This window comes from Plecotus auritus, assembly GCF_963455305.1.
Source record: "Plecotus auritus genome assembly, chromosome: 1".
In the NCBI taxonomy this organism is placed as follows: domain Eukaryota; kingdom Metazoa; phylum Chordata; class Mammalia; order Chiroptera; family Vespertilionidae; genus Plecotus; species Plecotus auritus.
In genome coordinates this window covers 34,816,750-34,844,405 of record NC_137770.1, presented here as the reverse complement: position 1 = coordinate 34,844,405, position 27,656 = coordinate 34,816,750, and the positions used below count along the sequence as shown (strand labels likewise).

Genomic DNA, 27,656 nt, shown 5'->3' with positions numbered 1-27,656 from the left:
CAACCAAGGTACATGCCCTTGACCGGAATCGAACCCGGAACCCTTCAGTCCGCAGGCCGACGCTCTATCCACTGAGCCAAACCGGTTTCGGCCATGCAACTCTTTTGACCACAGCTTAGTATGCTCGACTTCGTAAATTTAACAGAATTTCTCCATCTCTTCATTCCCCTTCCTGCTCACCCCCCAGAATAGTCTAGGACCAAAGTTCCTCTGAGACCTTAAAAACCCAAGAAAAAAAGCAGTACAAGTAGAAACAGGCACTTTTATCTTAAATATATACAGGAAGACAATTTGAGGGCAATTTAGTCTCCTGTAGCCAAGGATTCTGGCCATTGGAGAGGAAGAAAATCTTATCAAAAATGGAAGAAAAGGGAACAATTCAAGTGGAGATATATAACGGAGATGCCCGTTTAAAAGAAAAAAAATCCTGTGCTTGAGAAGTCCTGATTTTCAAAATTGTTTTTATTTGTGTGTGTATAAAAAGGGCCTTAAAAAGTATACTTTCTGAGTTTTGTCTTGCTTGCTTATTTATTCACTTAGGTGTTTAAACTTGTTCATTTCCTACTTTATTCACAAAACGTTTAATATGACCACAACACATACGTATAAGGTCAGATATTATATGTCAACGAGTAGCCCTGCACACAAATCCGTGCGCCAGTAGCTCTCTGCGGGACCCGGCTGCTCCGCGCCTGCTGCCCAGAGGCTCTCCGTGGCTCAGAGGCCCATCCGTGGCCGCCAGGCCGCTCACGCTGCCCGCTCTCAGCGGCCACCCCCGGGACTGGGGGACTCCAGCGGGGCTGAGAGGACTGGGTGCTGCCATCTTGTGGCTATGGGCGCCGCCATCTTTGTGATGGAGTGATGGTTAATTTGCATATTACCCTTTTATTAGGATAAGAAGTAAAAAAAACAAACAAACAAAAAAAAACAAGACAAAAGCCAGGAAAAACAAACATAACGAGGACCTAAATAACTGCTACAATTTGACCTCAAAGTTAGCTCTGTATTTCTACACAGGCAAAGTGAAAGATGAAAATTAATTATGTGGTGCGAGTGTCCCACGTTGGGTTGCCAGTTGCGAGTGTCCCCCCCACGTCCCGTGTGGTTCAGGGTTCAGGTTCAGGGTTTGGGCTCTGGAGGAGGCCGCACGCAAATGAAAGAGACTAGGAAATATTAATTTGGAAATATCAGGGGCCAGGCGGGAGCACAACTCAAGGGGAAGGACTCCACCCCGCTCTGGCCTTGCGATCCCTTTTATTAAGACTATGGGATACACCCATAGCCCTTAGGCAGGCAATTCCAATAATAGCCAATCAGCAAGAATTTGCATAAAACTAAAAGGTGGAAGTTGCTTTAGCTACCATTGTTTCAACTAGACAGTGGGTGGTTGGCTCTGACCTTTCAGAGCTTCAAGGTTGACCAGCCTTCGGGTTCCTTGTCCACACCTCTCTGCTAGTGAAGGCAATGGGCGGCTTCCAACAATGTGGCTCTTATTTACAGAAAGAAAACAACAAAAATAAAACAACAACAACAACAAAAACCCAACCTGTTTCTCCAAGGAAATGAAGTGTTTCCTAGCACTAAATTCTAAAAAAAAAAAAAGAAAAGAAAAAATATCTAGGGAGCTACCTTCAAGGGGGAAGCTGAGAGTTGTAGAATGTGTCCTCAACAACATTGCTTGTTTTTTCATTTATTTATTCACTCTTTTCACCTTTTCTCAAGCATTGATTATGTACTTACCATGTGCCATACACTCTGCTGGATGATAAGGATACAACAGCGAACAAGACATAGTCAGAGTTCGCTGTCTGGAATCTGAAGATCCAGAGCCAAGGGATCTGCTCCAAAGGGACAGGTGGGCTTCGTGGGGGGGGGGGGGGGGGCTTCTACATATTTGTAGAAGGGATGGCTTTCTCCATATTTGCTGGCATTTCAAGTTGGCATTCAGGACCTACAGCCTCTAAATGGATTCCAGGATGTATACCGTATATTCCAGTGTGAACTTTCAGGAAGGAGCTAATAGGATACTGGGGGAGGGGAGTCAGGGCCTCTAGTCACCTTGGCTGGGGCACAGGGCTCAGATTATTCCTGGAGTGGGGGCCAGAGGTAAGGGATCGGTTAGTCACATGGCTGTTTCTTTGGGGAAGAAGGCCACTTCCCCTAAAGCCAATTTACTGAATGGCAAGCTGACTTAATTAGTTATTTCTATTCATTACTGGGGAAGTTTAGCACTTTGTGTAAGATACAAGGATTATAACAGCTTTTGGAAGATGTGTGTGATTTTAGGGTGGCTCCTTTCGCTGTACTGGGAGGGGGGCTGGGCAGAGAGAGAGAAAAACACCCGCAGAGCCTGGACTGTCAATCTACAAGAGAGGAGTTTGAGGGGCAAGGGATGGGGACACAGGGAAGAGGCAGAGTCAGAATATATTCACGAGTTGAGTAATCATTAAAATGTATAATCTTCTTAATTTTTCATTCTTAAATCTTCATTGTTGAAAGTATTTCAGATAGCCCCCTATCTCCCCATTGACTCCTTCTAGCTTGCCCCTGTTCTCCCCCCGCCCCCCAATTTATATTCTGGAGTGCAAAGAATTCTTAGGAATGTATTTTCTTTTTTTTAATCTTCACTCGAGGATATTTTCCCATTGATTTTTACGAGAGTGGAAGAGAGAGGGAAAGACAGAGAGAAATATCGATGTGAGAGAAACACATCGATTGGTTGCCTCCTGCACAAGCCCTGACCAGGGCCTGGGCTGGGGAGGAGCCTGCAACCGAGGTACATGCCTTTGACCAGAATTGAAACTGGGACCCTTCGGTCCATAGGACGATGTTTTTTTTTTAAAATATATTTTTTTATTGATATTTTACAGAGAGGAAGGGAGAGGGACAGAGAGTTAGAAACATCGATGAGAGAGAAACATTGATCAGCTGCCTCCTGCACAACCCCCACTGGGGATTTGCCCTCAACCAAGGTACATGCCCTTGACCGGAATCGAACCTGGGACCTTTCAGTCCGCAGGCTGACGCTCTATCCACTGAGCCAAACTGGTTTCGGCGATAGGCCGATGTTTTATCCACTGAGCCAAACTGGCTAGGGCAAGAATATATTTAAAAATATATGTATATTTTTGTTGATTTCAGAGAGGAAAGGAGAGGGAGAGAGAGAGAGAAACATCAATGATGACAGAGAATCATTGATTGGCTGCCTCCTGCACACCCCACACTAGGGATCCAGCCTGCAGCCTGGGCATGTGCCCTGACCGGGAATCAAACCATGACCTCCTGGTTCATAGGCCCATGTTCAATCACTGAACCATGCCGGCCAGGCAGGAATCTATTTTTCTTATAATAATTAGGAAATTTATTAAGCTTGTCAGTACCTCTTCACTCTCCCTCTGGCTATTCCACACCCCACTAGAGGCATTGCTAATCCACTGCTTCGCGGCAAGACTTCATGGATGCAAGGTCCCCCTGGGAAGTAGGCTACGGGTGACATGCACTTAGTACTAGACGATGGGACAAGGGCAAAAAGAGGCTGGCGGAAGTGATAGAGTTGGTTGTAAAGTTACGCTTTTTTTAAAATAACTTTAAAAAAATATATTTTTATTGATTTCAGAAAGGGAGGGAGAGAGAGAGAGAGATAGAAACATGAATAATGAGAGAATCATTGATCGGCTGCCTCCTGCACGCCCTTTACTGGGAATGGAACCTGCAACCTGGGCATGTGCCCTTGACTGGAATTGAACCTGGGACCCTTCAGTCCGCAGGCCGACGCTCTACCCATTGAGCCAAACCAGCTAGTACTAAAGTTATTCTTCATGTTTTAGGGGAGCCTTCTCATTCAGTCTACAAATTAGGTCTCTTCCTGGAGCTTAGAACTGGAATCCAGATGTCTTTAGGTGATTTGGCATTGAGAACTATTTTAAAAAATCTCATTTACTGAAAGTACATCAACTTTCATTTTCCAATAGTAAATTTTTCTTTCTCACCAATGAGCAATTTGCATTTGTCTCTCATTTTGCAATTTTCAACATGCTACATGTTATCTCATCTTGTCCATACAGAAAGTCTGAGTTGATTTAACTCACTTATTTGCACCTTCTCATATTCCAGAGAAAGTTTGAAGTAGTTTACAGAGAAACATAAAATTCAATAGAATAAAAAAATAGATGAGGCCCGGCTGGTGTGGCTCAGTGGTTGAGTGTTGACCCATGAACCAAGAAATCCTGGTTCAATTCCCAGTCAGGGCACATACCTTGGTTGCTGGCTCGGTCCCTAGTGAGGGGCATGCAGGAGGCATCCGATCCATTATATTTCTCTCTCATTGAAGTTTCTGTCTCTCTATCCCTCTCCCTTCCTCTCTCTCTAAAAATCAATAAAAACATTAAAAAAAAAATAGATGAGGACATTGCAGTGAAGAAAAAATAAGGCTCATTGAATAAACCCACTTGGAAAGCAACTTGTTTCCCATAAAGTCATTTGTAGTTGCTAGAGCGGGACTATCCAGCCAAAAAAACGAGAGGGAAACTCGGTTTATAAAAATAACACGGTCATGAGATGAAAAGAAGAAATGCTCAGGTCACAGTTTTTCTTGGTACCGAGACAGAACTGTCCGCAGTGTGTTCTCAGCAGAGGAGCACCGTGGCTTGTGGACTGTGCTCCTGGACTCCCCTGGAAGAAGTACCTGGGAGACCGCTTCCTAGAACAACCTGCTGGGTGAGGCTGACGGGATTATACCAGGATGCATGTTAATAAAAGCCGTTTTCTGAGGGCGTAAAGCAGCGCAGTGCAGGTTCACAGCTCCCCCATGGCTGGACAGGACCCAAAGGCAACATCCAGGAACGGGTGGACTCAGTCTTTCAGGCATTTCTCCGTGAATATCATCCCTGGTGATCCAATGTTTTTAAGTGTGCAGAAGAGTTAGATACTTTGCCAGGAACCGGAAAGGCTACGAGTTGGCTGAGACGAAATCATTATCCTTGTCTCACAGATGAAGAAATAAGACCTTGGCGAAGCTGATGGTAATCCAAGGCCGTGGGGTCGGTCAGTGGTGGAGCTGGGACCAAAGCCAGTTCTTCTGACTGAGCCTGGGGCTCTTGTGGCCATTTCATCTCTTTCCTCTAACGGAAGTAGAATTCTGTTGCAGTTTTAAAGTGTTAAAATGAATATTTTAAACATCCGTAATATACTTCCTACTTAGATGTTAAATTCTTAGAAGAAAGAAAACATTCACTATTGAGCTGAAGTCTCATTCCCTCTGAACTTGGTGGGTTTCATTCCTGAGCGCATTTCTGGTGTGTGTGTGTGTGTGTGTGTGTGTGTGTGTGTGTGTGTACCACATATGCATGTTTGAGTTTAAAATTATCATAAAGCACATAAACGATGTCATAGTATATCAGTACTTTTGCACTACCTCCCACCCCCACCTTATAGTTTTGATTATAGCTTTGCTGGTACTAGTTATTCATTCATTTTAGCTGTGGAATAGGCTTTCCTTGTATAAATCAACCACCCACAGTTTATCCTTTTCTTCTGCCAAAGGGATTAGAATATTTCCACTTTTTTCCTGTTATAAACAGTACTGGTGTGAACATTCTTGAACACGTCTCCTTGTGTTCATGTGCAATTTTAGGGCATTTTTTTAATTGTCAGAATTTTATCAACTCCCCAACAGTGCTGATCCTACCTGAGCATCCTTTGGATGCCGAGGCCTCCTGGGAGAATCTTGCACCCAGAATGCTGTCTGGGTCCCTTTGTAGCTAGTGCTGAAGGGCCTCGGTGTGCCTTCACTGTTCCCCCACCTCCCCCGTAGGTCTTTCCAGTTGGTTGGTTCAGGTTCTTACCGTTCCAAGCACTGTTAATTTCTTAAGGGTCCTACCATATCCTGGCTCCCCCTGCTCCCAAGAGATGACCTCACTTTTCATTTTCCTGAGAAAAATGCGGTTATCTAATGAGATCTCCCTAAATTCTCTCTCCCAAACTTCTCAGCATTTCCCACTCTGGAGAACTGTGTTTTGCAGACCACAGATTCCTTATGGAATGAATGGAGGTATACATTTTTTAAAAGTTTCTCAGGCCCCATGTGGAACTTTGTCTTACCAGGCGCTGCACCATCTTCAAAATCACTGATTGAAATACCCTTCTTCTAGCTCAGTGGTCGGCAAACTCATTAGTCAACAGAGCCAAATATCAACAGTACAACGATTGAAATTTCTTTTGAGAGCCAAATTTTTTAAACTTCTTCTAACGCCACTTCTTCAAAATAGACTCGCCCAGGCCGTGGTATTTTGTGGAAGAGCCACACTCAAGGGGCCAAAGAGCCACATGTGGCTCGCGAGCCGCAGTTTGCTGACCACTGTTCTATCTTAATTCCTATTCTCTTTGTACCATTGTGTGTTTTTAAAATATTTTTATTGATTTCAGAGAGGAAGGGAGAGGGAGAGAGAGATGGAAACATCAGTGATGAGAGAGAATCACTGATAGGCTGCCTCCTGCATGCCCCACACTGGGGATTGAGCCTGCAACACAGGCATGTGCCCTGACTGGGACTTGAACCGTGACCTCCTGACTCATAGGTCGATGCTCAGCCACTGAGCCGTGCCAGCTGGGCGTTGTAACGGCTCTTAAAGTTCACCGAGATGTCAGTCTGTGTGTGCCCTTATTCTGTGTCTTCACCCCTTCCTGTCTTCACAGCTCTCTTTCCACTTCATCCAGTCTCCAGCTCCCACCCTGGACGTCTCTCCCACAGCCCAATTTTTTCCTGCTCTGATCTGCTACATGGCCGCCATCCTGGGAATTTTTAAAAAATTTCTCCTGGGTTCAATATCCAGTCTCTGTTTTTTTCATAATTAATTTAGTTTTCTATTTTTTTTCTTTTTTAAAAATATTTTTATTGATTTCAGAGAGGAAGGAGGAAGGAGAGAGAGAGATAGAAACATCAATGATGAGAGAGCATCATTAATCGACTGCCTCCTGCACGCCCCACACTGGGGGTTGAGCCCGCAACTCAGGCATGTGCTCTGACCAGGAATTGAACTGTGACCTCCTGGTTCATAGGTCAAGACTAAACCACTGAGCCACAATAGCTGGGCTAGTTTTCTATTTTCTTTCCTCTTTCTCATTTTACTTCCTTATTTTATTGGGGTAACTCTTCCAGTAGCTTCCTGAGAGCGAGTGCATGGGACATAACTCTTTTGAAGCCTTGTATGTCAGGAAATGACTTTTATTCTACCTTAACACTTAATACTTTAGCTATATATAAATTATAGGTTGAAAATAATTTTATATCTAATTTTAAAGGATAGTGGTAAAATATACATAACAAAATTTATCAATTTAACCTTTTTTAAATGTACAGTTTGCTGTATCAAATCAGTCAGGAAACCCGTTGGCACCATCTTTAGAATATTTTCAGAATCGGACCAGTGTTCACTCCTGCTTATACAGCCCTAGTCCCTGTCATCATCATCTAGATTTCTGAAAAAGTTCCTCCCAGCATTTTACTATGAAAATTCTCAATTATTCAACAGAATTGAAGTAATGTTACACAAGTACTCATATTCTTAACACCTAGATTCCAGCTTTAATATTTTACCATACTTGCTTTCTCATTTATTGATTACCCAGCCCCATGTCCATTATTCTGTAATTACCTCCTAACTAGTCTCCTTGCTTCATTCCTTGTCCCATTCTTTGTTCTCAACACCTCATTTTGAGGGTGATCATTCTGAAACATAAGTCAAATTATATCTGCCCTCTGCTGAAAACTTGGATATGGCTACCTGTTTCACTTCCACTAAGTCTGTAGTCTTTATGATCCTAAAAGGGAAAATTGCCTTGGTAACATTCAGATTCCTGTGGTATTGTGAATTCACACCGAGTTTCTGTGTAGGGGTATGTTGTTTGCATCTATGAGGATGAATCTGACTTGTCTTTTGGAGGAAATAAACTGTACTGCTTGCTTAGGAGGTCTGTGGCTAAAATCTTGAAGCATTTGTTCCTGCTGAGGTATTTCCTTGCATTTTGCTCTCCATTTGAGCTTGTGTGTGGCCATGGATGTTTATAAATGACACTAAGTCTGATTTCATGAGGGCTTTCTAAAATTAATTCTGTCCCATAGAATATGAGTTTTTGCTTTGATATTATTAAAAATCAAATGAGTAAAGAAAAAGCTAGTGAAGTGTGTTAGCAGCATGCAGAACAAAAACTTTAAAATATCTCTATATATTAAAGCCTAAGTGACTGTTACAGACTGGAACAACCAGTCGACCAGTTGCTATGACACCCACTGACCACCAGGCAGCAGACGCTCAACACAGGAGCTGCCCCCTGGTGGTCAGTGCGCTCCCACAGGGGGAGTACTGCTCAGCCAGAAGCTGGGCTCATGGTTGGTGAGCGCAGCTGCGGCAGCAGGAGCCTCTCCGGACTCCACTGCAGCGTTTCTGAGAGGCGGTGGCATGCACAGAGGGCCAGGATGAGTGTGAGTGGTGCCGGCTCGGGCTCCTCTCTGGCCGCCTGCCGCTTGGTTCACTGCTACATACCTCGGGGGATGTCCAACTGCTGGTTTAGGCCCGATCCCTGGGGTCCTGAGGGGTCCTGAATTGTGAGAGGGCACAGGCCAGGCTGAGGGATTCCCCCGCCCGCCGCGCGCGAATCTATGCACCGGGTTTCTAATATCTCTATAAAACTACTCTCTCGGAGAAACCAAGAAGGCGGCATAGGTAAACACCTAAACTGCTGCCTAGCACAACAATTTCAAAACTACAACTATAAGACAGAACGGACACCATCCAGAACCACAGGAAAGCAGGCTGAGTGAAAATTCTACAACTAGAAGGAAAGAGAAAAACTCACAGAGAATTGGAGGTACGGCAAAGAGTCTTTGTGCGCGCAGAGAGGAAGGGCGGCTGAGAGCCTGGCTGACTTTCTCTGGCGGAAGGGGGAAGGAAGCCTCCGACCGCACTGAACCCCAGTTCTGACTGCACTGAACCCCAGTTCCAGGCGAGCCCCTGGGGACCCACGCTCTTGTGGGGGGAGTCTGGACTCTCGGGTGGAGACTCGTGAGCCAGGGAAGGCGGAGGTCTGAAAGCGCGCCTGCGCCGGTGCGCACAAGGGCTGCGGAGGTTGCCGCGGGCTCTCCCTGGTGGAGGGGAGTCAGAGGCTCCTGACGGCACTGTGCCCCAGTTCTGACTGCAGTGAACCCCGGTACCAGGCGAGCCCCTGGGGACCCACGCTCTTGTGGGGGGAGTCTGGACTCTCAGGCGGAGACTCGAGCTGGGGAAGGCGGAGGACTGAAAGCGCACGTGCGCGCAGGGGCGGGGCTGACAGGAAGCCAAGACTGAGGCTCCACCCCATCCAAGCTGAGCACAGAGGCTATTGCAGTTTGGCAAGTCTAATCCTATAGGGCTATCTCCAGCACCGGGCTTCTCCCAGCATAGACACAGCTGATCCTTACAGCCAACTGACCCGGAGGTCAATTCTTCCCAGTGATACCAACAACAATCAAGACTTAATTACAACAAGGCTGTACACACAGTCCACAAAGGGGTGCACCAAGAGTGTCCACCTCAGGTTAACTGGGGAAGCAGACCCACTGGGCCATATTGGAAACCTAGCACAAATATCTACCTTACCAACTCAGGGAATCAGTAAAAATGCGGGGTCAAAGAATCAGATCACAAACGAAAGAAATGGAGGAAAACAAATGACTGGATATAGAATTCAAAACCACCGTTATAAGACTTTTTAAGAATATCCTAGAAAAGGCCGATAAATATAACGAGACCCTCGAAGATATGAAAAAGGACCAACTAGAAATTAAACATACACTGACTGAAATAAAAAATATTATACAGAGACCCAGAAACAGAATAGAGGAACACAAGAATCAAGTCAAAGAAGTGAAATACAAAGAAGCAAAAAACACTCAACCGAAAAAGCAAAAAGCAAAAAAAAAAATCCAAAAAGTTGAAGATAATGTAAGAAGACTCTGGGACAACTTCAAGCGTACCAACATCAGAATTATGGGGGTGCCAGAAGAAGAGAGAGAGCAAGATACTGAAAACCTATTTGAAGAAATAATGACCGAAAACTTCCCCCACCTGGTGAAAGAAATAGACTTACAAGTCCAGGAAGCACACAGAACCCCAAACAAAAGGAATCCAAAGAGGACCACACCAAGACACATCATAATTAAAATGCCAAGAGCAAAAGACAAAGAGAGAATATTAAAAGCAGCAAGAGAAAAACAGTTAGTTACCTACAAGGGAGCACCCATACGACTGTCAGCTGATTTCTCAATAGAAACTATGCAGGCCAGACGGGAGTGGCAAGAAATTTTCAATGTGATGAATAGCAAGAACCTACAACCAAGATTACTCTACCCAGCAAAGCTATCATTCAGAATTGAAGGGCAGATAAAGAGCTTCACAGATAAGAAAAAGCTGAAGGAGTTCATCACCACCAAACCAGTATTATATGAAATGCTGAAAGGTATTCTTAAAGAAGAGGAAGAAGAAAAAAGTAAAGAGAAAAATTATGAACAACAAATACATATCTATCAACAAGCGAACCTAAAAATCAAGTGAATTAAAAACCTGAGGAGCAGAATAATCTGGTGAATATAATAGAATCAGGGGCATAGAAAGGGAGTGGACTGATAATTCTCAGGGGGAAAGGGGTATGGGGAGTTCATGAAGAGACTGGACAAAAATCATACACCTTTGGATGAGGACAGTGGGGGGGAGGTAAGGGCAGAAGGTGGGGTGGGAAAGGGGTGGAGGGGAGCTATGGGGGGAAAAAGGAGAAATAATTGTAATAATCTGAATAAAGATTTATTTAAAAAAAATAAATAAATAAATAAAATAAAATAAAACAACAACAAAAAAAATAAAAAATAAAACTACTCTCTCATTATACATTGTCACTGAAGGTGTAAGTGGAATAACTGTTGATTCTGTGTGTAACTGATACTGTGAAACACTTTATGGGTTTAAAATCAAGGTCATCTTATGATGTCATTTCTAAAAAAAATTGTTATTAATTTTCCTTTTGTTTTCTACATTTGACAATTTCTCAAGGTTCCTCTTTTGTGTTTGTTTTGAGTTCTTTCATCTTTGGAGGCTCTCCATAAGGTCTAACAATCTTTGGCTATCCATTCATATTTAAGAGTGAGGAATGAAAAAGCCTTAGTGGAATTTCACAGTAGGGTAGTATGACAGAGAACTAGCCTTGCTATTGAGGAAACCCAGATATCAGTATTTGGAGGTCTTTTCTAGTATGTCTTCTGCTTTCTCCCCGGGGTGGTGGGCGGGGGGAAGGATCCTTTGAAATCTGACCTGTGGGCGGAGCCAGGGTTAGGGGAGTAGGTCTGGTTGCCAGTGCTCTTGGAGTAGGTGGAGTAGGTGAGGGCTGGGGTCCTACTGCTGTTCCTCTGCAGACTTGTCTAAAATCTTGCTCTTAGCGCTGATCTTCAGCACACTCTGTTCCATTTGTTTTTGGACCCATGTCTCATCCTCTGCTTCTGCAGTGTCCCTTGCTTCCATGTCCCAAATCTCTTAGGGTTTCTTCAAGGATAGGAGTGGGGAAGCTGGAGTTAATAGGAATCTTTGGTAGCAATTTAGGAACAAAGTAATGGAGTCACGGGGAGAGGTGATAACAAAAGGAATAAAGAGCTATATATGGGGAAAAAAAACCCCAAGCCATTGTTCATAAACTTATAACGTAAAGGTGTCGTCAAGCTTTTTAGGACACTGGTGACATGGTGGTAACAAAGGCAGGGGACTTTCGCTGGGGGAATTGTGAACTGTAGAATATTTGAGTGTGGAGCAAGGGCAGAATTTCTAGGTTAAAATGTGCTGATGGAAATTAAAAAATACAAGCTTTATAGACCTGCACTGATTTAACATCCGATTTTGTAGCATTGGAAGTTTTCATCTTTAAGTTTTTTAACTCTTCATTTTGGAATTGTGGTGAGCTTTCAGTTTTACTGCTGATGAAGAAATAGGATAGATAATCCTGACAAATTATTTCCTAGATGATAATAAATGCCACTTATATACTGTAACACCTCTCCCAGAGTAAGTACTTAAAAAATGTTAGTTGTTACCATAGTTTTTTAGTTTCATGTGCTTTAAAAAAATTTATCTTTGTTGTTGAAAATATTAAAGATGATCCCCTTTTTCCCCGATTGACCACCTCCATGCCTGTCTCCCCCACCCCAGGCCTGTCCACACTATTGTCTGTGTCCATGGGTTATGCATATATGCATATAAATTCTTTGGTTAATCTCTCTCCTCTCACCCACCTCCGCCTTCATGTGCTTTTTTTGTTGAATTCCAGTGACCACCCTGTAAGTATTATCATTCCCAATCTACAGCAGTGGCCACTGCAGCTCAGAACGTTTGGGACTTGGTCAAGGCCAGCAGAAGGCTCTTTTAGGGAAGTGGCTACATTCGCTCAGAATGCCTTTATCAAGGTTGAAGTGGGTGGCTTAGCGGCACTGTTGGTATTGGCTGGTGAGTGACACTGCTTCCTTGTGAGGGAGCAAGCACAGCGGGTTTATATCCAGAGAACTGCTACATGTTTGTTTTCCAAAGTGTAGGGAAGAGATAGGATTGATTGTTCTGGCATTTGGTGGTGGTCCTTAGAGAAATAAAGCGCCTGAAAGGAGACAATAGAGTAGACTTTAAAAACCACCCTGTCTGGGAATTTGTACCAATTGCTTCTGGTTAAGTGATGATGAAAAAGAAGTAATAACAGAGTTAGGAAAAGTTAATGGGAGAAAGAGGAAGAAACTTATTGTAAGTGTGGCACCGAGCTTGTAAGCAGATCAGTGTTAATAATTGTCCGTTGCTAGGAATACCTCTATAACTCAACTGACAGAAGGGAGGTCCTTCAGATTTTCTGGGTGGACCATAAATAACAGGTGCAGCGGAACTATAGGGGGAAAAAAAGAATGAGGGAGGCCCCCAGGGGAAAAGCTACCATTTAAATTACTCTGTTCCAGAATAACCTGCCTGTACTCACTGTATCCCGCTATGCTACACCTTCTGATAAGCCTTTGAAGATAAGATAGATGTCCCTTTCTCTCTGTTGCCACAGTGATTTTTTTCAGTGTTATTGGATGGGTAGGGCTTATTAGCAAACTATTCAATAATGAGAAAAATAAGAGACTTGATGCGTTACCAATGACTTCTAGGAATCTTTACCAGAAATTTTTGACAAACTCGGAATTTTTCTAATATTTTATTTGGTCAAGAGAGTATTTTTCTTCTTATGAAGATACAGATATAATGGGTTCTATAGCCTATGGATTGGAGAACTGACCCTGAACCCAAATAATACCTTAGTCCCCATTTTGTTGTCACTGTATTAAATAAAAGCAAAAACATTTTTTCTTATTACAGCAGAAATATGCATCCATCTGAAAAATTTAAAATGTAGATAAGCAAAATGATGAAAATGAAAACCACCCATAATTCCATTCTCTAGAGGTAATCTCATTTTGAGTTGAAAAATTCTAATCATAATAATTCAAAGTAAAGGCCAAGATTTCTCTAAAAAGGGGAAATTCTCTAGTGTTTTGAGGTTTTAGAGATACCAGAGGCATATTAAGATGTATTGCATAAGCAAACCACTGTCCTTTCAAAATAGCTTATGCCATTTGTAAACACGTGTACATTAGTTTACAGGGATTTTAAAAGCGTAATTCCCTATGATTCCACTTGATCTTAGAATCTTTAATGCCGCTTCATTCATTCTTTACCCAGTCTTTGGTTATGTGCCTGAAGATGGTCTATTATTCACCTTTAAGCATAGTCTCACTTATTTCCGTTCTAAAATAAGTATCTTTTGTTACATAATTGTGTGTAACTTTTATTTGAAAAGGAAAAATAAAGCTGTGACGTAGGGCTCTCCTGTGCTGTGATTCTACCTGAGAAAGCAGCTCTTGTGCTCGGGATACAAATGATAGGATGGCCCTCAGAGATTTTGGTTGATAAACCTTTTGGTTTTGGCCAAGCCCTCTTTCTGCCTTCTGTTTTCATACTCTTTCTAGCTTCTCAATTCAGATCCTGGGCAAATCTCTCAAACCTTTTTCTTCTCTACTCTGTTTTAATTTTTCACGGGCCCTACTTTGTAAGTAAATTCCTCTCTAGAGATTACTCCCCCAAAACAGTTGTGTCGTCATAAGTTGCCTTCTGTAGTGTGTTTTGATAAATAATTGTACCAAGACAGTATTTGGGTCAATAATCTAACACTTCCAATTGTTCACTCAGTCTTCAAAGTTTGATTTGAAGGACATTTGATGGACATTTTTTTAGAATCCCTAGGATATTCTTTAGTAAATAAAAAATTATTATATTTGTTGACTTGTTCACTAATAAATTTTCATTGTTAAAGACAGAAAACTCTCAAATAGTTTTAAGGTCTAAACTTCTTTTTTCTGCTTTAATATATAATATAGTGAATCTCACATACCAGTCTTGCACAGGAATATTTTTTGATTCTCTGGTTATCAATTTATTGTTTATTCTGTTTTTAATAGAAATACATTTGCTGTCTTGTCTTTGATGAATACTGAATGGCAGTGAGTGGCTTTTAGGGATATTCTTATTAAATTCAAGGTATCTGAATAACGCTAATGGGACTCTTTGGGGTAAATGCTGATTTATAATAAATGCACTCGTGACAGTCACATCTATTTCCAGCATCAAGTGATGGGCACTCCTCCTTTGCTCTATAGTAACTTCTACATACATTTCTGAGAGGATTTCACTCTTCCATTCATTTGTCGTTCGCAGAAGATTGAATTCCTTGAAAGCAGGGTCTAGCACATGTAAAGTGCTTGTTGAGTAAATGAAGGACAAATGAGTAAATGAAATCTGACAGAGTTGTAGCTGGCTTTATGAGGTACCAACCTGTATTGGTCAAGGGCATGAAGTCTTAAACCAAAACCACCTGGGTTCCAGTATTAGCTCATCACTGATTAGCTGTGTCCTCAGACAACTGAGTGTGGCATTTGTGCCTCTCCGTTTTGTGTTTTCATACATGGGGATAATTACAGTTCTTAACTCGTAGGGTTATTATAAAGATTAAATGAGATTCTATTTGCAAAGTACTTAGAACAGTGCCTGTACATAGTAAGTGCTATGAAAGTTTGCTACTGTTACTATCATCCTTTTTTGTTCATTGGTAATTAGCCCTGGTGTGGAATAGAGGCTGCCCGCAGGACATTCACTCTGGAATTCAGTGTTTCTCCCAGCACGATGAAGACATGCTTCGTCTCACATTGCGTCCAGAAGCCCTTGGTGTGGGAAGGGGGAGTGGAGGGCCTTGGGACATCCGAGGTTGAGGACATTTGTGCCTTTATCAGTCTTCAGGCTGCACAAAGGCTCACTTGGACTAACAAACAGCTTTTATTTTGGATAGAGTCTTATCAACTCGGTATGGTAACACTGTTACCTCAGGCCGGCTCTGACTCCTTTTAATCCAGGGGCTAAAACAATTAATTATTAACTAATAAACAGTTCATTTGGAAGGTAAAAATCTTTAATAAGAGTGATCTGTGGGAGAGAGAATAAAAAGGTTTGGAATGCTAAACAGTGGGGGAGACAGAATTGAAAAGACTTTTCAAGTCAGGGTATCATTAACTGTTAAATGATTTTTATTCTTTGCATTTTAAAAAAGTGGTCTATTGGATATTTAATATGATTGTATCTAGCTGTTGGCCTCAGGTTTATATATTTCTAGTCTCCCCTCCCCCCAACATTTTATTATGAAGAATTTCTAATATATAACAAAGTAAAAAAATTTTACAATGAGCACCCATATACTCAACATGTGATCTACCATTAATGGTTTGCTCATTAATGAATCTACTCAACATGTGATCTACCATTAATGTTTTGTTCTATTTGCTTGACCACATATCTGCACATTTATCCATCCCTCCATTCTCTAATACATTTTACATTTTTATATGTTTGGTTAGCTTTGCTTTGATAGGAAAGTCATCAACTGGATGGGAGAAGTCAATGTTTTATTCTTAGACCCCAAGACACTAATAGTGGCAAAAACGTATATGAAGCAATTCTGTTAAAGAGTTGCAGAGTAAGAATCACTCTTACTGGAAGGATTCTTTAAGAGTCCAAGTGGGGATAAAGAAAGGCATGTGTGGGTGGAAAGAGAAGCACTTGGGAAAATAATTCAGTCTAATAGGTAACCTACCAAAACATTCTTTTTGATACAGTTTTTTTTTAGTTTCACTTTGTAAGCTATGCAGGGTCAGCTCTTACTGTTTCCAGTAAATGGCAACATTTATGGAGAAGAAAAGAAATTAAAGTTTTAACAAAAATTCTTGCAGGGTGAAGGCTGACAATAAAATACACGAAAAATGCCCAAGACACCAGTTTGTGTCCAGCTTGACTTCCTCTAGACCAGATATGGAATTTAACTGTGTAGCTTTTCTTTCCACCACGAGTTTAGAGTCCACAATGCTGGCTTGGCCCTTTTGGAGTTCTGCCAGCAGCTCCAGAGAGCATGAATAGGTCACAGGGCAAAATCTTGATTATGATTCAGAAAAGAAGGCGTAGCCACTGCGTTCCTCGTGAACTAAGGAAACGGTCACTAGAAGACTGCCTCTTTTGGAGGGCAGTTTTTGGTTTCTGTTGTTCTCTGGTGATGCCTGTTTATGGGAAATGCAGAACTGCAGTTGCTAATGAGCACGTGCCCCTTTTACTTTTAGATCACTTCTTTCACTGAGATGGACATGATATAATCTCCACTGGGTCGAAGGATGGCATCCGGTCCTGTGCTTCCCACCGAAGATGAGGTTTCCTGGGGCATCGATGATCTCCATATTTCACTGCAAGGTAATTAAGATTGCCCCCCCACCCCCAAACCCGTGTCAGCGGTGGAAACCTTTCCCTCATCTCTCCACAGATCACATTGCTTTCTGCCTCTCTTATGCACTTTTCCATTGTAGAACCTTTCAGTATGCTACCTAAATGTTTTATTGCTAGCTCAGCTCTCTAGAAAGTAAGGAATACTTGGAAGGAATTTGGTATCTTAGTTTCTCACTCTGAGTGTATGAATATTCTTTCTTTCTGTTTTTCTGTTGTCTTTGCAGTAAAAATTAAATGGTTACCACAGTTTGCTTGGCATTGTTTACACTTGTTTTGCATCTTTGCACATAGCCTCTTTTATTTGTTTATCTATTTATTCACTCACTCATTCATTATTTAAAACAATTTTTTTCAATTACAGTTTACATTTACTGTTATTATATTAGTTTCAAGTGTACAGCACAGCAGTTCCAGGGGTCCTCAAACTTTTTAAACAGTGGGCCAGTTCACTGTCCCTCAGACCATTGGAGGGCCGGACTATAGTTAAAAAAAAAAACTATGAACAAACTCCTATGCGCACTGCGGGCCCGGGACGAGTCAGCTGCTAAGCAGGACAGGCAGTGGCACCTGGCGGGCCGTATAAATGTCCTCGGCGGGCTACATGTGTCCCGCGGGCCGTGGTTTGAGGACCCCTGAACAAACATATACTTTACAAAGTATTCCCCCAATATTTTCAGTACCCACCTGACACCACACATAATTATTACAGTATTATTGACTGTATTCCCTATGCTGTACTTTATATCCCCTTGACTATCTTGTAACTACCTATCTGCAACTCTCAATCTCTTCACCTTTTTCACCCAGCCCCCCAAAATACCCCCTGCCCCTCTGTGGATAGCCTCTTTTATTTTTTATTTATTTATTTTTTATTTCAATAAATCTTTATTCAGATTATTACAGTTGTTTCTCCTTTTTCCCCCCGTAGCTCCCCTCCACCCAGTTCCCACCCCACCTTCTGCCCTTACCTCCCCCACAAAGTCCTCATCCATAGGTGTATGATTTTTGTCCAGTCTCTTCATGAACCCCCCATACCTCTTTCCCCTGAGAATTATCAGTCCACTCCCTTTCTATGCCCCTGATTCTATTATATTCACCAGATTATTCTGTTCCTCAGGTTTTTAATTCACTTGATTTTTAGGTTCACTTGTTGATAGATATGTATTTGTTGTTCATAATTTTTATCTTTACTTTTTTCTTCTTCCTCTTCTTTAAGAATACCTTTCAGCATTTCATATAATACTGGTTTGGTGGTGATGAACTCCTTTAGCTTTTTCTTATCTGTGAAGCTCTTTATCTGCCCTTCAATTCTGAATGATAGCTTTGCTGGGTAGAGTAATCTTGGTTGTAGGTTCTTGCTATTCATCACATTGAAAATTTCTTGCCACTCCCGTCTGGCCTGCATAGTTTCTATTGAGAAATCAGCTGACAGTCGTATGGGTGCTCCCTTGTAGGTAACTAACTGTTTTTCTCTTGCTGCTTTTAATATTCTCTCTTTGTCTTTTGCTCTTGGCATTTTAATTATGATGTGTCTTGGTGTGGTCCTCTTTGGATTCCTTTTGTTTGGGGTTCTGTGGGCTTCCTGAACTTGTAAGTCTATTTCTTTCACCAGGTGGGGGAAGTTTTCAGTAATTATTTCTTCAAATAGGTTTTCAGTATCTTGCTCTCTGTCTTCTTCTGGCACCGCCATAATTCTGATGTTGGTACGCTTGAAGTTGTCCCAGAGTCTTCTTACACTATCTTCAACTTTTTGGATTTTTTTTTTTTTGCTTTTTGCTTTTTCGGTTGAGTGTTTTTTGCTTCTTTGTATTTCAATTCTTTGACTTGATTCTTGTGTTCCTCTAGTCTGTTGTTGGGTCTCTGTATAATATTTTTTATTTCAGTCAGTGTATGTTTAATTTCTAGTTGGTCCTTTTTCATATCTTCAAGGGTCTCGTTATATTTATCGGCCTTTTCCGTGGTTTTGAATTCTATATCCAGTCGTTTGTTTTCCTCCATTTCTTTCGTTTGTGATCTCTTTCTTTGACGCCGCATTTTCATTGCTTCCCTGAGTTGGTAGGGTAAATTTGTGTGCTAGGTTTCCTATATGGCCCAGTGGGTCGGCCTCCCCAGTTAACCTGAGGTGGACACTCTTGGTGCACCCCTTTGTGGACTGTGTGTACAGCCTTGTTGTAGTTAAGTCTTGATTGTTGTTGGTATCACTGGGAGGAATTGACCTCCAGGCCAGTTGGCTGTAAGGATCAGCTGCGTCTATGCTGGGAGAAGTTCGGTGCTGGAGACAGCCTTATAGGATTAGACTTGCCAAATTGCAATAGCCTCTGTGCTCGGCTTGGATGGGGTGGAGTCTCAGGGTGGAGCAGACAGTCTTGGCTTCCCGGCAGCCTTGCCCTTGCGCGCACGTGCAGACCTCTGCCTTCCCCGGCTCCCGAGTCTCTGCCCGAGAGTCCAGACTCCCCCCACAAGAGCGTGGGTCCCCAGGGGCTCGCCTGGAACCGGGGTTCAGTGCAGTCAAAACTGGGGCCCAGTGCGGTCAGTAGCCTCTGACTCCCTTCCACTAGGGAAAGCCTGTGGCAACCTCCGCAGCCTTTGTGCGCACTGGCATGCCGGGCCTTCAGACCTCTGCCTTCCCGGCTCCCGAGTCTCCGCCCGAGAGTCCAGACTCCCCCCATAGGAGCGTGGGTCCCCAGGGGCTCGCCCGGAACTGGGGTTCAGTGCAGTCAGAACTGGGGTTCAGTGTGGTTGGGGGCTTCCTTCCCCCTTCCGCCAGAGAAAGTCAGCCAGGCTCTCAGCCGCCCTTCCTCTCTGCGCGCACAAAGACCCTTTGCCGTACCTCCAATTCTCTGTGAGCTTTTCTCTTTCCTTCTAGTTGTAGAATTTTCACTCAGCCAGCTTTCCTGTGGTTCTGGATGGTGTCCGTTCTGTCTTTTAGTTGTAGTTTTGAAATTGTTGTGCGAGGCAGCAGTTTAGGTGTTTACCTATGCCGCCATCTTGGTTTCTCCAGTCCCGGATAGCCTCTTTTAAATGTACATCCTATTTTGCACCAACAGAAAGGAATAGTAGTAATATAAATGAATGATGATGTTTCAATCATGTGAATCTTATGTGCTTCTTCTGGAGTTTGGCAATATTTGTTTTGTACTTTGAAAATTCATTAGCCACCCAGCCGTGGGCAAACTATGGCCCGCGGGCCGGATCCGGCCCTTTCGGCTGTTCTATAGGGCTCGCGGAGCCGAAAGAGCGGAGGGTTCTCTTGCTCTCCCCTCTGCTCCTTTACTTTGAATTTATATTAGTTCACACAAACACTCCATCCATGCTTTTGTTCTGGCCCTCCGGTCCAGTTTAAGAACCCATTGTGGCCCTCGAGTCAAAAGTTTGCCCACCCCTGCCCTAGACTTTCCACTTTTGATGATAAAGCAAATCTTGGAGCTGAGTAGTTAGCTAGTGTAGAAGAAATAAGGCTTTGGTAAGTTTTTGCAAATATTTATGTAGCAATATGTTGTTTTTTTTTTAAAAATATATTTTATTGATATTTCACGGAGAGGAAAGGAGAGGGATAGAAAGCTAGAAACATCGATGAGAGAGAAACATCGATCAGCTGCCTCCTGCACACCTCCCACTGGGGATGTGCCCGCAATCAAGGTACATGCCCTTGACCGGAATCGAACCTGGGACCCTTCAGTCCGCAGGCCGATGCTCTATCCACTGAGCCAAACCGGTTTCGGCTATGTAGCAATATGTTTTAACGTAATTTTAAGGTTATGACTAGTGTTATGCAGTACTCTTGGAATGTTACTTAGAAGCCATTTTGACTTATTTATTATTGGTATTTATTTATTAATTTTCAGTTGAGGCATAATTGACATACAATGTTGTATTAGTTTCAGGTGTATAATATGGTGATTTGATATTTGTATATATTGTGAAATGATCACCACAGTAGGTCTAGTTAATATACCTTACCACACATAGTTACAGAATTTTTTTTCATCTGATGAGAACTTTTACGATCTACTCTCTTAGCAACTTTCAAATATGCAATGCAGTATTATTAACTACAGTTCCCATGCTGTACATTACATTTATTTGAGACATTTATGATAAGTTCCCAAAATGACTTTCTGATATTTTCTTTTTAATTACAAGTATGTTTGAATGATTAGATTTTTGACTTTGGGGTAATAGCTATTACAATAGACTATACCTATATGTAACAGACTTTAAAAATAATTAGCATGTCATTTGTATAGACTAAGAAACATATAATATGTGAAAGGTAGTACTTCAGGTAAGAATTTAAACAATTCTCAGTAAGTCCATTTATTATAGTGTCATATAATATTTGTAAGTAGCTGTGATCAAATTTTCATTTAACGGAAAAAAATCCATGTTCTTGTTTTTCTCTGAAGTTTTAGTAGCTTGCAAGTAGTAAGTCATGAACCTAAACTGTACCAGGAAGGCAATTCATCAGTAAATAGATAAAGCTAACTTCTAATGCTTGCTCTGCCACTTGCTGGTTCTTTGAACTTGCATAAGCGATTTTATCTGTTTTGAGTCAGTTCCCTCATACTTGAAATGTGGATGATAATGGCTATATTGCAACTGTGTTTTGGAGATGAACAATAATGCATGCAAAGGGCTTAGGCAGTGCCTGGCACAGAGTAGGAGCTCAATAAACCGCTGACATTTTCGCTGCCTCCTCCGTTCTCCCGTAGTACCTATTTTAGGACTTACAGTGTTACAGTTTTTTAAATATATATTTACAGTCAAAATCTTTGCCTCCAAGGATTTCTTATCCAGGAGCACATACCTAGAGTAGAAACTGCTTAGTTGAGAGGAAAAAATTATAAAAGAGAAATCTGTTTTTTTAAAAAATATATTTTTATTGATTTCAGAGAGGAAGGGAGAGGGAGATAGAGATAGAAACATCAGTTGAGAGAGAATCACCAATCGGTTGCCTCCCTCACCCCCCCCCCTCCTTTAGGGATTGAGCCCACACCGGGGCATGTGCCCTTGACTGGAGTTGAACCCGGGACCCTTCAGTCCACAGGTAGCAGCTCTACCCACTGAGCCAAACCCGCCAGGGCAGAGAAATCTGTTTTTTACCGTTTTGTTTTGTTTTGCTTTGACATTTCTATTCAGTGGCTTCCCATCACATGTGGGGTAAAGTCTAGACTTCTTGGTGTGGCTCCCAGGCTCTGCCTTCTGGTGCTTGCCTTTCTCTCTGCCCTCATCTCCCACCTCACCCACAGTCACTGCTCCAGCCCCGCAGCTCCCGAAGGGGCCAGACCCCCCTCCTGTGTGCTTGGTTCAGGTTGTGCCCCTGCAGCTCCTCTGCCTCCTCTTCCCACTGGGAGAAGTGCAGCTCTTCTATTCCTCCTCTGCCCCTTTCCCATCCCACAGTCGGCCAGACTCAGCCTCCTCCTGGGCCTTACGCTCCCTTCTGCTGAGAATTGCGCTGCCTCCTCTCTTCTCCCATAGCACCTATTTTAGCACGTACAGTGTTACTGTATTTAGTGTTTCTTCCCCACTGCAGAGTGCCTTCCCAGACTTCTGTGTACATACTCTAGCACGCTTACATACAGTATCTCATTTGATCCTCACAGTCACATTACAAGGTGGATATTTAAAAAAACTAGAGGCCTGCTGCCCTCTCGCAATCTGGGACCCCTTGGGGGATGTCGAACTGCCAGTTTAGGCCCAATCCCTGCAGGCTAGGCAGAGGGGCCCCACCTGTGTGCATATAAGATCTTTGGTTAATCTGTTCCCACCCTCTCCCTCCCCCCTCCCCCCTTCCCTCTGAGATTCATCAGACTGTTCCATGTTTCCATGCCTGTGCATTGAATGTCTGCCCCCTGGTGGTCATAGCTGCTGGTCGAATGGTTGAACCATCGGTTGCTTAGGCTTTTATATATATAGATTATAAATTGATGTTTAGAGAGAGAAGAAGGCAGAGGGGGAGAGAGAAAGAGAAACATCAATGAGAGTGCAACCTCTATCGGCTGCCTCCTGCACACTCCCCACTGGGGATTGAGCCTGCATGTGCGCTTGACTGGGAATTGAACCGGCCATCTTTTGATACATTGGACAGTGCACAGCCAACCTAGCCACACCGGCCAGAGCATGAGGTGGATATTTTTTTATCTTTAAGGCACAGCGAAAGAAGCCATCGCTCAGGAAGATGGAATTACTTTCCCAGAGTCACAGCTAGAGAGCAACAGAGCTGGGTTTTCTTTCCACTGCACCACACCCCCTCTGACACATTTCAAAGAACAATTTGAAAGAGGGATTTTCCCTAACAACTTTCTCTGGAAAATTCACTCAAATAGCCTTACTCCAGTTAATCCATAGCAAATTTTCATAGTCAAAGTATAGATGGGCATCTTTAAGTAATATTAATGATCTCAGGTTCGAGTAGTTCAAAGTAATTAGCAAATTGCTAAGAAATGAGTAGTTTCTCATACTGTGTTTTGAATTATACAGAGTTATACAGTCTGCTTTACAGTAGGAGATGAGTATGGGGTGTTTGCAATGGAAAGGTGATGTACATCCACTGCCAATGTGAAGGGTTTTCCTTCATGTTGTATTTCAAGGATCATGGTGCTGGGTGCATTGCTCTGTCGGGGAGAGGTGGAGAGCTAATGCTATAATGTGGTGAAGTTGACGCTGGGCACGTTAGGCAGGTACCCTTGGGGATATCAATCAAGAAGTTCTCATGAGTATAGAATGAAAGCTTAACTGTGAGACAAATAGATTTCCTTAAGTTCTATATTGTTATCAGCAGATTTATAATGATTCTTTTCAACCCCCCCCCCCAAAAGAAGGAAATCTTACCTTTTTGACAGCATGGATGGACCTGGAGAGCATTATGCTAAGTGAAATAAGGCAGTCAGAGAAAGACAGATACTGTATGATTTCACTCATATGTGAAATCTAATGAACAAAAATAACAAACAAATGAAATAGGAACACGCTGATAGATACAGAGAACAGACTGACAGCTGTTAAAAGAGAGGGGGGTTGGGGTTGTAGGTGAAAAAAGGTGAAGGGATTAAGCAAAAAAAGAAAACCACACCCCCACTCATAGACACAGACAACAGCATGGTGATTACCAGAGGGGAAAGAGGAGTGAGTGGGGGAGCTAGAAGAAAGTAAAGGGGAGATAAATAATGACGGAAGCAGACTTGACTTGAGGTGGTGAACATACAATATAATATACAAATGATATATTATAGAATTGTGCACCTGAAAACTATATAATTTTATTAACCAATGTCACCCCAATAAATTAGATTTTAAAGGAGAAATAAAAAGCATTTGGCTTTGTTTACTGTGTAATCAGAGTTGCATTTAACAAAATTCACATGTGCTTAATGATCCTTGGAGTAATATGAGAACAGAGATTTTAGGTAATACGAGAGGCCAAGGATCACTGCTTATAAGAAAGGTTTGCTTTTCCCCCTCAGTTTAGAATATATTTTTAGAGGCAGATACAGGCCTATTTAATTTATAATGCCTACTTTATTTTAGCCAAAACTTAGGTGAGATAATTATGGCCATACCCTGACTCAGAATAATATGCTCAAGAAAAGATTAAGATGTCTGCATTGAAATGTGGTGATTCATCGTTGATATGCTATGAAAACATATCCATGTGTGCAGGGCCTACACGGAATCAGGCCTAAGGAATCAGGAAGTGCTTTGCTGAAATTCATAGAGCGAGACAATAAACAAGTGACTTCATCTTTCTTTTTGCTCATCTTTTGTGTGATCTTGGGAGAATGTCTTCATGAAGGGACGTTTGAGGACCCATTTTGTAGGAAGCTATTTGTGTTCTCTCAGTCTTGTGAGGCGAATAGCCTGGAAATGGTTGGGTTGTTGGGAAAGAAAGAAATGGCATTTGTGAATTTGAGCAGATTATGTAAAAATAGAATTTAGTATATTTTGTATTACTATGGATGGTCCATATTTTATTTTTTTAAATTTTTTTTTTAACTGACTTTAGAGAGAGGGAGGGAGAGGAAGAGAGGGATAGAAACATCAATGATGCCAGAGAATCATTGATCAGCTGCCTCCTGCACGCCCCCTCCTGGGGATTGAGCCCACCACCTGGGCATGTGCCCTGACCAGGAATTGAACTGTGACCTTCTGGTTCATGGGTGGACGCTTAACCACTGAGCTACACCAGCTGGGCTGGATGGTCCATATTTTCAATAAATTTGATATATGAAAGTTCAAGCTGTTAAAATGATTGGCTGTCTTTAAAAGTTATTTGCTTTACCAAGGTGTCTATTATAGAATTTCTTTAAATCTTTCCATTGAATTTCTTACCTGGCATAATAATAGGTGCTTCCTTCTCTTTTATCCTAAGAAAAACAGTAAATGCATATTTTGTTTGAAATAACATTTCTCCGGACAATGCACAGCCAGGTGGGGAAGGTATGTTCAGGGAACAATCCTTTGAAATATTGGATTGATGTGATTATGAAAATAGTAAGGGGACAAGATGGATAAGTATCACAGAATTTTCACGTTGAAAGGGACTTTGTTTGCCATCAGTTTAATGGGAGACCAATTTAGGAATCCTTCAGAATTATTTTTCAGATTAAAATCCTTAAGGGAATTGAAATCAAACCCATGAAGTTTGGGAATTTTGCTTTTAGGTAGTAGGTAGCTATTGGGTCTTGAGGATGAGAGTATAATGCATGGTTAGTGGTCAGGGTTGTGTGTTAAGGAGATTAATCCAGTTTTAAGGTAAGACTTACCTTAAAGGAAGACTTGAAAAGGCTAAGATAATGGATTTGGAGAAACTAGTATGAAAGCTTTGCAAATATCTGGATGTGGGACAATATTACCCTGAATTAGAGTTATAGCAGTGAGTATGAAAGTATAGGGCAGATAAGAAAACCATAAGGTAGAAGACTCAATAGGACTTTGCACCTATTGAATATGGTAATAGGATAGAGCAGCTCTAAGGTTTAGTAGTCAAAGTGCTTAGGATAATAGTGGTAGCATATATAATGTCCAAATTATTAGCTGTCTTTTTATTAAGTGTGTTTTCACTAGCATCAAAGAATAATGCCTTTAAATATTAGTTTATATTGATGTGCTTAAGATAAATTGTTGTAGATAAAAGATACTATTTACCAAGAAAGTTGTAAGAACGTCCTATGTCATGGAAAGAATAAAGGCATGATACAGGTAGAGGATCCATGTGAAAGTCAAATTAATAATAATTGATCATAATAATAAATGATATTCACTGATTGGTTGACTCATCTTGTGGTATTTTAAATGAGTGCAATGGAAATTTTGAACTTTTTTGGACATTTTATATATTTCAGATTTAAGTTATTTCTTTTCACAGGTAAATATTGGCCATAACTTTGTTGGCCACTAAAGGACACAATAAATTTACATAGCAGAGGCAAGTTAGTTTGTTTTAAAAACTGAGGTAGGCCAGTGCTTTAGAAAAACAGCATCTAAGTATTGAATGTTACCATCAGTTAGACACAGCCTAGGAAGGAGTGTGGATCCTGTTACCTCTGCCTCCACATGCGGGGTTAACTTTCATGCAGTCCTGCCAGAAGGCTGGCCAATGGGTAACTGCCTGCACAAACCTGCATAGAGCTCTGTTCCGCCCAGTCACTGTGTCATTTCAAACAATGCTCATATGTTTTATTTAGCGCTGTTGTCGTCTAGATGACATATTTTAAAAGATTAAAAAACCCTTCTATGCCTTCTGGGTGGATATCATTACTTGGAAGGGCTCGGTAGTGAAATGTGAGTCTCTGTGGTTAGGTTATTACACTATTTAAATTTGTTCATTATTCATGACCATCCATCTGAAGGGAGGCTTTCAATTTATATAGTATTTTTAGTAACATTAGCAATTGTTTGTGTTCAGTGGGTTAGATTACAAGCATCATAATGTAATGTAGTGTTTAATTTTATTCAGTTATTCAGTATGTGCTGTGGGCTGGATGTTAAGGGCACAAAAAGAATAGGTTGAGCACCTTCAAGAAGTATGTAGTCCAGCCCTAGCCAGTTTTGGCTCAGTGGCTAGAGTGTTGGCCTGTGCACTGAAGGGTCTTGGGTTCAATTCTAGTCAAGGGCATGTACCTCAGTTGCAGGCTCGATGCCTGCCCCTGGTCCCGGTGCATGTGGGAGGCAACCAATTGATATATCTCTCTCACATCGATGTTTCTCTCTCTGTCTCTATCCCTCCCTTCCACTCTCTCTAAAAATCAATGGAAAAATATCCTTGGGTGAGGATTAACAACAACAACAAAAAGAAGCACGTAGTCTGGCTGTACTTTGGATGTCGTGTGAAAGCAAGAAAATGACCTGAGATGCAAATCTAATCATTCTTGTGAAACACGTTAATGTTTTTTAACTATTCAGGGTCATATTCCTTATTTTGGTATCCAATGTCCAAATCAAAATATGACTGAAATATATTTTTATATTCCAATTTGAGGGGGGTGAAGGATAAGAATGTACTCTATGTAACACATTATTTGCAAGGCGAGTTATATATTCTTTTCAATGTAAAAAACCCCAAACATTTTGGTAAGAACTTTCTGGAGTTTTTCTCCTTGCTGAACCCCCTGTAATTGTTCCTTAACCTTGAGTTTTTGCTCTTGTTTGGACATCACCTGCTTTAATAGGCCTTCTGAGTTCCGCCACGTGTCCCTGAGCAGGACACTTCTGTATCTTTATTGCCAATGAACTTTCAGAGAGATGTTAGGCTTT

General features: G+C 41.9%; 1 protein-coding gene across 1 annotated transcript in view; it reads left to right on the top strand.

Annotated features, from left to right (window-relative positions):
• SYNE2 (spectrin repeat containing nuclear envelope protein 2) overlaps positions 1-27,656 on the top strand; it is a 321,491-nt gene that overhangs the window by 37,099 nt on the left and 256,736 nt on the right. The window contains exon 2 of the mRNA XM_080686255.1: positions 16,745-16,871. Coding sequence (XP_080542381.1) covers positions 16,796-16,871 — 76 coding nt within the window. The 5' untranslated portion in view covers positions 16,745-16,795. The remainder of the gene's footprint in view (positions 1-16,744; positions 16,872-27,656) is intronic.